General features: G+C 43.2%; 1 protein-coding gene across 2 annotated transcripts; it reads left to right on the top strand.

Annotated features, from left to right (window-relative positions):
* Window positions 1-4,831: 4,831 nt before the first annotated feature.
* On the top strand, window positions 4,832-10,911 carry gdf6a (growth differentiation factor 6a). 2 transcript variants are annotated; one of them, XM_071527478.1, is made up of 3 exons: window positions 4,832-5,192; window positions 9,929-10,464; window positions 10,528-10,911. In XM_071527478.1, exons 1-3 carry the CDS (start codon window positions 4,832-4,834, stop codon window positions 10,909-10,911), a joined length of 1,281 nt encoding a protein of 426 aa, XP_071383579.1. The 2 variants fall into 2 exon arrangements, with proteins under 2 accessions (XP_071383579.1, XP_071383578.1); XM_071527477.1 differs by having other exon boundaries at window positions 9,929-10,911.
* The last annotated feature ends 1,180 nt before the right edge of the window (window positions 10,912-12,091 follow it).

Genomic DNA, 12,091 nt, shown 5'->3' with positions numbered 1-12,091 from the left:
AATATGCATTAAGCATAATTAAACAATTAAACAATTAAAAATGTGCCAGAAAATGTTTTTTTTTATCTTGTACCATAGCAGAACCTTTTTTTTTGGTGCTGCGATGAACTTTTTAAGAACCACCCTAGGTTATTTATTCTGATGTTTTGTTTAAATTTTAACAAATCAGATGGTCCTTTTAAGTCATGATATAGAATAACTACCCTAGCCAGAGAACCCATGAAGAACCCTCCTTTTTCTGTGTACATGTTTTCATGTCTCCCTTTGTTTCCCCTAATTCACTTCAGAGCAATCTTTTACTGGGTAACAAGGCTTTTAGTTTTTTGTATTCTGATAATACACAGCCTGATATTTTTCCCCACACTGCATTCCAAAGGCTGATTTTACAATTTGTCATTTTGTATAGGCTAGTAATCAGCAGTGGGTTTTTGTTTTGTTTCATCTAGCGCCCCCACTGCCTGCTTTACATTGGGGATGTTTTTCCAAAAACCCAGAATAGGATGGGAGGGGGGGAGCTGGGATGCCACCAGAAATAAAGGCAGATGAAGTGTGGGATGCTGAAAACAAGTTCAAACCTCATTTTGCCAGATTTCACCCAGAACCACGCCAAACATTTGTTCAGTGCGCAAATATCCAAATTTATAGAAGCATCACCGAACTTCATTTGTCAACAGTATTTCAGAATCCACCTGCTTCCATCCGAGAATCCTGGCCAAGGCGACAGCTCCACATCTGATTTGTTTTTCTTTTTTAATAGCATCTATGGATCGCCGAAGAATTATTCTAACTGAAAGTGAAATAAAAAGAAAACCTTACCTGGATGTTTGATGGTGATTCCTCCAGTCGCAGAAGGATGCGCGCAAATCGGTGAAGCACAAAGGGTCGTTCCGCCGCCTCTGCTCCTGCGGTCTGGCTGTGGAGAAACTAACTGGCTCCTTTCCGCCTGTTTTGATGTCGGGCGGAGAAGCGCGTGCGTTCATCCTGTGGACACACACGATTGGACAAAAAGCGAGACCTCTGACAGTGCACGTACAATATGACTAGCCTACCATCCCAAGTGTGTTACATAACGCATACGGCATTACTTAAAACACGGACTCTCCCGCTCCCTGACATGTATGTTGGAAGAACCTAAGCCACAGGAACATCAAGCAGATACTGGCATATACTCCATACGTACATGCACAAATCTTGCATTTTATATGTGCATCATTTACATCCATGATACAGAAATACATTTAAATGCATCTTATCCTTGGATATCATCTCCCAGAGTGTATTTGTTTTTTTTAAAATGACCTTATTCCAGGATACATTATTCATGGATACATTTATTATTGTTTTGTAACCTATGTGCTCATCCCCAGGATACAATGTATTTACATTTTGAAATAGCTTGTAGGCTATCACTCATAAAAACATTGAATTTAATATAAGGAATGCTTTATAGTCATGGCTGGATTTGTGGAATATAATCCTCCCTCTAGGCTATATTTAGCCTTCACTGGGTCACGTTATAATAATGCGAGCTATGGCAACTAAATGCACAACGTGACATACATATGCCAGATGCATTAAATTGCATTATACATACATGTGATGGCAGTTGAAGTATAGTCACTCAGTTCTGTCAGTCAGAGTGAGTGTCGGCTCTCCATGGTGCTGAAACCAGAGAGGTCACCAGCAGGGCGCCACCGTCTTGTCCTAATTGGTGTTTCTTTGATATAAAAACGCAACGCCTGCACTTTGAATGGCAATACAACAGAGTTATATTAACAGATTCTGTAATTTACAAGAATAAATTTACCACTTTTGAGCGTTAAGAGAGGCTTGAATCAGTGACGCAGTTGCACACATCTACCTTGTCAGTGTAAAGAAATCAGATTTAATTGACAACACCTCGGTAATCAGTGAGTACGTTAGTCTTTTATTTTGCCTCACATACTTACTTATTAGGGGATCATCATTGACAAGTGCGTGAAAGTGGATTCCTGAAGAATCACTGGCCGCTGGGAAATATTGAACAAAATCTCAGCATGTGACCCAGAGAGGAGCCGCTCGTCTTCATAACTCCTGCCACATAAATGTAGAACTGACGCCCTCTGCTGGAGCTACAGAGGTGTGGCAGGTATTAGCAAGTCACCAAAGCTAAAGACATCTGCATAAGGGGGTCAAAAATTTAATTAAAACATTTCCTATTCCAGCTATTCCTCAAAAATCTTGTTTTTCATAGGCTAACCCTCCATTCAGATTTTTTACTCTTTACTCTTTTTACTTTTTAACAAAACAGAACTTTTGAATTACTACCCCAAGGTGATCAAAAATGAACCCTATGAGTTTCCTATGTGTTTTTATAGGAATCATTGACCCTCATCAATTGTTTCTGTCAGGTATTATTTATTGCGCACCACACTTCAAGTGTATAAAGTGTCATCTCTCAGCAAGAGTATTTTACACACCAAGCCTATTTTGCATCTGATGCATGTTAGTAGTCTATATACTTTTTTCCTCTGAAATCACACACACACACACACACACACACACACACACACACACACACACACACACACACATACATACAAACAGGCACACACACATACAAACATACACCCATACAATCAAAATCAAACGATCAAAAAAGGACTCACTCAGGTGTAGCCTAATATTGTTTTTGATACCAGTGGAGAGATCTGCTGTATTCTGCCTTGCTTCAGGAAATTCACACTTGTTTCTAGAAAAAACCTGAAACATGTGAAATTGTAGTGGAATTATTTAATTCTTCACTTGTTCTAAGAAAAAGAAAACAGATTTAAAGACTGAATATGAGACTGAATGATTTGTTAAGACTTTTTGCAGTGTGACCTGATCAAAGGTCTCACTTTCCTGTGATGTTGATGTGATGTGTCACTGCTGCTGACCCTTCACTGGACTACAAGATCAAATTTGGTCTCATTCAGGTTAAAGTATGACAAGTGCCACAGTTGCTGCCCATGCCCAAACAATTCTCAATGTACAACTGGTGGAGAGGACCGAGATAGCATGCAATAAGAGGGAAACTTAACAAGTAAATTACCTTCGTGGTCCGGGGCCCCAGGCAGGTACCCTGCTGGTGATCCAGGCAGACTCTACTGCTGCATTCAGGCCACATGGGAAAGAGGGTAGATACAAGCTTCCTACTTGAACATGAAGTTCACAGCAGCTTTCAGGTGGTAAATACTTGGGATCTTGGGGTTTGGTGATGGATGCTGATTTCTCCAACTTACTGAACTGAGACCTTCACCAACAAGGAAATACCATCACACACGTAGGCAATGACATATTAATTTCAAATAAAACAAATAAAATGAACGATTTTCATTACCTTAGTCACTTTGTGATGACAACTCTTCAGTAGAGAAAATATTCACACCTCCAAACTTGTGCAGGTGCATCAAATTAATATGTCTTATTTCAAAGGAACAAAATCCCGCACACTGCTCTTGCTCAGTATAATTTTGATTCACTAACGTTTCACAACTCTTAACATGCCATGACAGGACAACTACTTGCTAAACATCAAGTCCTTTCAATCTTATTTTTCCCCAGACGGCGTGAATGCAGCATTACATTTCTTCACAGAGGCACAGCAGGCATCATTATTGCTCTATACTTGTAGTTCAGCCCCGTCGCCAGTAGATGTCGCTGGAGTCATTCAAAAGGCGTCTGATGCAAATTGTCTTGCCTGTAGCTGTGTTCACACCACCACATTTGAATATGAGACTTGCAGCCCTCAGGTTATTTAGCCATTCTGATACTGGAGGTTTGTTTCTCTGTCCTGTCACTCATTATTCAAATGACATCGATTCAACACACAAATTCACCCAGTAAGAACCGCATTTTATAACTTCCTTATATTTCTACAGCATCAATTAGTACTGAAGGTTTGTATTAAATTCTTACTAAAGTGTGTAAAGTTCTATTACAAAAATTGTCTTTTTTTTTTTTTTTTTTTTTTTAATTTAGAAGCAAACTGGGCACAGTGGCCCCTTGTGTAGCCAAAACTCTCTGTGCGTAAAATCTTATCTGATCTGATTTGATGTGTCTTTGGAAGCTTTCAGCCTGTTGAGGACTTTCTGATCAGTGTGGTTTCTACTCTGTTTCAGCTGTGTCGACCTGCTGACCTTGGTCAACATCTTATTGTACCTTTTAAACTTGGCCTCCTGTGGCGTAAACTGGGAAGCGTCTGTTTGCTGGTCAGAAATGTCTCCGTCTGAAGCAGTGGCTCTCTAAAGACTGAGGGGGGGGGGGGGGGGGGGGAGTTCTTAGGGATCCCATAAAAATGAGGAAGTGTTTAATTTCACTAAGATTGAATTCACTATAACTGATATCCCAACTGGAGAAAGTTTAATAATGGCTATTCTATTCACAGAATTGAATAATCTCACCACTATTATCTCCCACGCACAGTGCAGACAGTTCTACAAATCATTACTAAAGCAACAACAACAAAAACCTTCCCATATGGGTCCTTGGGCCTGACTCTTCTCCAGTGGGGGTCCGTGGGGCCTAGTGTGTGTGTCTATTTGGGGGTCCGTGACAAGAAATGGTTTGGCAAGCCCTGCGCGGCCATGTGGGCGTGTTTCTGTCGGTCCAACAGTCTCCGCTCTTGTGTGAAGTCCAGAGCGCAAAACGCACTTCTTCTGGTGCGGCAAGGGGGAGCGCAAAAGTAGCAGCTCTCCGACCCTGACGCGCACACCGTCTCCGGCTCCAGCGGCCCGAAATCCGACTTCATTGTGCGTGTGTGTGTGGGGAGGGAAAGAGTTTCTTAACATCTCCCGGTGACTCTCCAGCCATGGACGCATTTCGAGTCGTAACGCTATATCTGGGCCTGTTCCTCGTTTTTCTTGGGAATATACCGTGTTTCCAGTCAGCTGCTATCCTCTCTCCCTCTGCGCCGAGGAGGAACAAGGGAGCCAGGATCCCTCATCAGGACGGACAAAGGTCAACCAAATTTCTAAAAGAGATCTTCGCGTCTTCGCATCCTATCGTGGGCCACCACCGAGAAGACCTAAAGGACGCTGTTGTGCCCCACGATTACATGCTCTCTATATACAGGACATACTCGGCTGCAGAGAAGCTCGGACTAAACGCAAGCTTTTTCCGCTCCTCTAAATCTGCCAACACCATAACAAGTTTTGTGGACAGAGGAACAGGTTGGTTTCAGTAGGCTGCCCGCTCCATCAACTCAATCTTGTATGACTGTGTTGCCTTGTTTTTGCGTGTGGCACCGTTTTTCTCATCTGAGTAGCCTAATATACTCCTCCACAACGTGACAAAATATTGTGCAAATCTTGAGAAAATCTAGTGTAAAAGATAATTCCTCTAAAATCACGAGATTTAAAAAACTGAGTCATGTTGCCGGTGGCTACTTTTACGCTTGAGAAATAAATATAAAATATGCAAACACGCAATTTTATGCGCACAAAAGTCCAATATCCAATGCGCCCTGAGCCTCAATAAAAAATGCATCGATTTCGGAGGCTGCAGGGCTGTTTTCTGTTTATAAGGACTGCATTAAATTTTGCTGGCGCACTCGGAGCTCTTTGAACACATGGGACGCATTTTAAAGAGCCGCCGAAGCACGTAACTTTTGCAAAGTATTAAGTTATATTACACTTAAATTAACCCCCAGGTAACACGACAATAAAACACTAATTGAGGCGTTTCTCTAAATGAAGGTTGTAAATCACTGTCGGTGCAGGCTGCACCAAAAACTAGTTGGGAACAGTTAGTGTTCCATTTGAATGGAAATTAAACTTTTTTTTTTTTTTTTTTTTTGGGTGGGGGTGGGGTGGGGGGGATTGCATTTTTTTTTTTTTGCATTGATCTCCAAACGCAAACAGTGCCTGAATCGGCGGGGACTTTTAAAGTGCAAACTGTGCAGAATGGCTGAAACTGGCACGTATTACAGTGAAAGCTGTTTCCATGATGGTGCCCAGTATGGCCAACTGGGATGACAAAGGAAGACGGGGGCCGGGGCAGAGCGGGTCGGTGTGAGAAGCAGGTGTTTGGGTCAGTTAACATGTGTAACCAAGTGATGTGACTGGCCTGAGAGGACAAACACACTGATAAACACAAACACATCGAACACACACAGGGGGACATAAGCCGAGTTAATCTTTGCAGGAGAAATAAAAGCTATCTTTGTTTGCATTCCCTCCTGTCCGCGACACGCCGAGCCTGCAGCTCTCACAGACAAACTGCGCGCTGCAAAAAATATCCGTCTTGACAGGTTGTTTAATCCACTGTCGGCTCGTAAAATCTTATTTTTCTTGACGCAAGTGAAAAAGTCTACCGAGGCGGTGAGGTAATTTAACCTGCTCCCACTGCAAATCGACTTGTTTCAATAATTTTGTCGACTAAAGTGTCATTTTCCTGATGCATAGTGGGATAATCTGCCTCATTCTGCCTTGTTTCAAGATATTGACACTCGTTTCTGGAAAATAAATGAAACTGCATTGGAAACGAGTGGTGTTTTCTCACCCTATTGGCATAACTGTTCGCTTATTATAAGAAGAAATTGATTTTAAGAGTGAATATGGGGCTACATGGCTTGCTTGGATGGATATTTTTTGCAGCGTGAAGTGATTTGATAGGAAAAACGCCTCACTTTCTCCTGTGATTTTGATGTGATGTGTCACTGGCTCTGACCCCTAGCTGGACCCTCTGAGAGCTGCTTGGCATCGAACCGCTGATTGGAGTATTTGAACTCGGTGATCTAATTGAGTGTTCATGTCATAACATATCAAACACTGTCTATTCTCCCATAATGACCCAGCTCAGCCATAATGGCACATCACCAAAAACGACGAGGGGAAAAAATGAAAGAGCACTTCCTCCGCTATGAAGTGGTTAGTATTTTACTGCGTAACCTCCCTGTGCGACCGCCACTTTAATTACGGAAAATTATTTTTCTTCCCGTTCTCTCAGCTCAGTGCCTTGGTTTCTTTTGGGATTCCTCCCAGCATCCCCAAAGTGTTGTATTGCATTAACCTGCAGAGTGAACCTCAGCTGAGATTATTCTTTGCTTAAATACACCAGGAAAGAAATACATTGGGAGCGGCTTTGATGCGCAGAGTAAACAAGGTTGGCGTCTTTTACGCATTATTCCTCCAGAGACACTTTTTAGTGCATCCATGATCTACTAGTTCTTTGGCTTTCACCCTAACAATATGTAGGTAAATGAGGATTGTTTGTAAAACCAGGCAGGGCGTTTCCTGGGGGTCAGAAAAGGCAAGATCAGAAAAGAATAACCCGAATCAGAAAATTACTTTTGGCACTTGGGGTAACTCATTAAAGCGCAGATGGTGCAGGCTGGCCTCTCTCTCTCTCTCTCTCTCTCTCTCTCTCTCTCTCTCTCTCTCTCTCTCTCTCTCTCTAAACAGAGGCATAGATGACAATTAAAAACATGTTTTGCATTTGTTCAAATACAACCAACAAGGTCAAACAAAAGTGCATGGACGCCGCTGTTACCAAGCAATAAAACCTACTGGGCTTTTACCTTTTCCGTTGTTACGACGGACCTACCGTCCAGCATCTACACGCAGTGGAAAAAAATCGTCTTTTTAAATAATATCACTAATAAAAAAAGTTTATAATTTTTTTTACTGTCAACGCGAGTATCTGTCAATAATTTTAACAGGCTGTACAATCAGCACAGGCCCGTTTGACCGGGAGTGTTGTCGTTGGCAAGATGAGATGAAATATAAGAGGGGAAGTGCTTTAATGAGGAAGATGGGAATTCAGAACTGTTAATTATTTGGTGACCTTGCATTCGATTTGTTTGAGGTCTTATAAAAAAAAAAATCCTAATGCAGACCATACGCGCAAAGTTAGTGAAATAGCACCAGGTTTCAATCTGCTTTTACTGGTTCACTCCGCAGGGTTCACAGGGGGGGAAACTGGCAACCGGATTCAAATATCCATTTGGAATAACTTTACAAATTAGGATATCACAGTCGTGTTTAAGTGTAGCCATGTCACCGTTCTCTTTTTTTAAAAATGACTCTGTACACATACAGCCAGAAATGGTGACGCTCAACCGAGGCAACAAGTGTTAATTATACAAACACTGCAAAAATCTCTTTATTAAATATCAAAATATGTCGCTTGATTCAGTATTGAATCTTAAAATCTTTATTTTCCTTGAAACTAGAGAGAAAATCTGACAGTGAGGTGAGACACTTGTGTGTCACTTGTTTCCAGTGTAAATCAACTTGTTTCAATAATTGTGTTAAATTAAGTGACATTTTCTTTATATTAGTGAGCTGTGCTGCCTTATTTCTATTCGTTTCTAGAAAATTCCAGAAACAAGTGAAACTGCATTGAAAAAAAGTGCAAAAAATCTCACTCCTATTGGCAGAATTCTTCACTTGTTTTCAGAAAATTAAGATTTAAGACCCAAACCCTAAACGACTTGTTAAAATGGACATTTGTTTTGCAGTGGAGCCATTTGAAGAAACCCACATTTATTTATAGGCTTCTTTCATCACCTTTAAAATGCAGCCTATACATGATAACATGTAACAAATATAAATAGTCCTAATCGAAAACGCTTTTGAAATGCCATTTGGAGAAGCTGCTGCCTTTATTTGTCAAACTGATATTTAGAAGATATTTTGTGAAGCAATAAAACTGTAAACGCCTTTTATGCGTTGCTCCATAACGCTACATCCCAGGCTCACTGGTTCGCCTTGATGAAATATTTGCAGGCCTCCTGGGTCTCCAGCAGGGAATAATGCATTAATTGTGTATTGTTCAGTTGAGTGTACAGTATGTCGCCTTTGGTCCGTTGTGTCTGGCAGCACCCAGGGGCCTTCACATCACTAGGCCCCTTGTTTTTCTGCCTCACAACTCTGCAAGAGCCCTCCAAAAACTTTTCCAACACACAGAAGAAAACTAATCACATTTCTGTTATTCTGATTTGACCGGTGCTTCAAGATATAAGACATTTTGAAAGAGTAAAGAGCAAAGTTTCCCTCCTTTCTGCCAAAGAGGGGGAAATTAATAATTAATCTGTCATCAAGTAAAATTAAAGCAGAACTATTTTCATTAAAATCTTTTGACTTTGCTTAAAAGTGACGTGGTCTTAAAATATCAGCAGGTTTAATTAGATTATTACTACAGTTGTGATTAGCGGGAAAATATAATAATAGCCTACAAGGTGATCATTCAAAGGTTTCCATGTGTTTTGGGAACATGCTGGAATGGATGGTTCCCTTATATGACATGAACCTTGTGTGCTTTGCATACATTTTAAAATGTTCGCTACATAAGCTAATAACTTTAATTTGTTGGATGTAAAATTAGACCGAATATAATCAATTTCATTCCCTAAATTAACCTTAATATTATATAATCGAGATATGTTCCAAACCATTTTATTTATCAAATAGATCTGGAAGTTAATTTGCTATTTGATCAATTTAATCAAATCAAATTATCAGTGTTCTCTAACAGGAGGAAAATGGCCAAGATGGGCTTAACTCCCTGTTAGAGAGTTAGTACAATTTAGGAATAAAGCTGGATGGCCAACAAAGCTTTTTAACAACGATAATACCAAGCATGATGTTGACCGTGAGTTTTATTTTTTATGTTTATCCAATTTGAGGATTTGTCAGCTGCAGTTTGGCTCAGGCCAGACTCAGAGTGGACATCTGAAAAACAAGAAAGAGGAGAGAGAGAGAGAGAGAGAGAGAGAGAGGAGAGAGAGAGAGAGAGAGAGGGGAGAGAGAGAGAGAGAGAGAGAGAGAGAGAGAGAGAGAGGGAAGGCCTCTCCTCTGTGGGAGAATGTGAGTCCCCCCTCCCTCCCTCCTTCCCTCCATCCCTCTGAACACTGTACACCCTAAGTGAATCTGACTGCAATTATTTTCTTTTTTTATCCTTGCAGACGATCTTTTGCACTCTCCTCTGCGAAGACAAAAGTATCTGTTTGATGTCTCAACCCTTTCAGACAAAGAGGAGCTGGTCGGAGCGGAATTAAGGATATTTAGGAAAGCGCCCGGGGATTTCCAGACGTCCCTGCAGACGCCGGGCCTCTACGACATCCAGCTCTTCCCCTGCCGCTCCGACAGGCTGCTGGACTCCAGGTCGCTGGACCCGCTGGACTCCGCAAAGCCCGGGTGGGAGGTGTTGGACGTGTGGGAAATGTTTAAAACCCACCATCATCATCACCACCATCATCATCACCATCATCACCAGCAGGGCAACCAGCTCTGCTTCCAGCTGAGGGTCACGCTCGGTAAATCAGACACGGAGGTGGACCTGAGGCAGCTGGGGCTGGACCGGAGCGGCCGGTCCCAGCAGGAGAAGGCCATCCTGGTCGCCTACACCCGGTCCAAGAAGAGGGAGAACCTGTTCAACGAGATGAAGGAGAAGATCAAGTCGCGGCGGTCCGTCGGCGAGAAGGAGGAGGGGGAGGCGGGGGTGGCGGCGAAGGAGGAGGGGGCGGCGGCGGCGGGGGTGCCGATGAGGGGGGTGAAGGGAGAGGGGCCGAGGCGGCGGCGGAGGACCGCGCTGAGCAACCGGCACGGGAAGAGACACGGGAAAAAGTCCAAGTCCCGGTGCAGCAAAAAGGCGCTGCATGTGAATTTCAAAGAGCTGGGCTGGGACGACTGGATCATCGCGCCCCTGGATTACGAGGCGTACCACTGCGAGGGGGTGTGCGATTTCCCCCTCAGGTCGCACCTCGAGCCGACCAACCACGCCATCATCCAGACTCTCATGAACTCCATGGACCCCAACAGCACCCCGCCCAGCTGCTGCGTCCCCACCAAACTCAGCCCCATCAGCATCCTGTACATCGACTCGGGCAATAACGTGGTGTACAAACAGTACGAGGACATGGTGGTGGAGCAGTGCGGGTGCAGGTAGCGACCCTTATTCCTGCAAGTCAAAAAAACAAAATAAATGAACCTCCTTTAAAGTCAAGAAGTCAAAGATAAGTCCAGATGGGTCCCAGGTCGAAGATATAAAGTTTGGCAAGCATGTGCTTTTCCTCACAGGTCTGCAATGCCTTGTCTTTATTCAAAAGGGATGCGCACAGAGGCGACATTTGCTATTTATTCTGTCAGTTCAGACTCAGTTACAGTCACAATAATTATCACTCCATGTCTCAAAGTGTTACGCCTACGTTTCCAACCATGCAACAACAAGTTGTCACTCATCACATAGGCTTTTGTTTCCCATGCCCAGACAGTGAGAGAGAGAGAGAGAGAGAGAGAGAGAGAGAGAGAGAGAGAGAGAGAGAGAGAGAGAGAGAGAGAGAGAGAGAGAGAGAGAGAGAGAGAGAGAGAGAGAGAGAGAGAGAGAGAGAGAGAGAGAGAGAGAGAGAGACGTGTCCATATGGCACAAGGAATGGGAACTTGGTGTGTGTGGCGCATCATCGCCTGTTTTCTATAACTGATTACCAAGGCGAGATGGGAGCCTACTGACCGGTGCACCTGTTCGTGCCGAAGCCAGAGGACACTGGGTTTTGCCTGTCAGCGCTTTGTCGCGGCTCTGCCAGGCGGACTGCTTTGGCGATGTGCATCCAGGCTGTAATTGCCACTGTCCAGCTGGAGCCATTACAGGCCCGAGCAAGTGCCTATTTTCCAAAAAAGAAGGTGAATGTCTAATCTACCAAACACACACACTGGTCTGAGGAAAGGAGATAGCGCGGCGGTGGTAATGCCTTCAAGAGATTTTCCCTTACTGGAGACCAGTTTGCTCCCATTTAGCGGAGAGGGGCTCACCGGGCGAGGCGCTGCATGGGGAGAAGCGTCGCGCGCCTTTGCGGACAGAATGGACATTGGACGTAACGGACACAAAACCAGATTGTGCCTCCATTCAAAGTGGACTGATTGGGACCCTGTTGTAAAAAAAAAAAAGCACACATTACTGAGGCGAACTTTTTTGCTCAAAGTCTGCATCTTTACGAAATGCACTTCCACAACTGACTGCGCCAAGGACATGCGGTCAGCAAGAAAGAGTTTTGTCTTCTTTGATAAATCGACTGACGAAAAAAAAAGACTCGCAAACGAGACGATATTTAAATGCACATTAGCTTTGAATG

Source organism: Centroberyx affinis, unplaced genomic scaffold, assembly GCF_046629955.1.
Source record: "Centroberyx affinis isolate AG114_WGS23_722 - 3 ecotype Tasmania unplaced genomic scaffold, CSIRO-AGI_Caff_v1 ptg001541l_1, whole genome shotgun sequence".
Lineage (NCBI taxonomy): Eukaryota > Metazoa > Chordata > Actinopteri > Beryciformes > Berycidae > Centroberyx > Centroberyx affinis.
The sequence above is the reverse complement of the archived record's forward strand: the minus strand, read 5'-3'. Positions and strand labels throughout refer to the sequence as shown.

Bases quoted from the DNA above. Each gene is read 5' to 3' on its own strand.
- gdf6a (XM_071527477.1), top strand. From the start codon at position 4,832: ATGGACGCATTTCGAGTCGTAACGCTATATCTGGGCCTGTTCCTCGTT. The intron at 5,193-9,928 runs GTTGGTTTCAGT...TTATCCTTGCAG, and splicing joins TTTTGTGGACAGAGGAACAG to ACGATCTTTTGCACTCTCCT.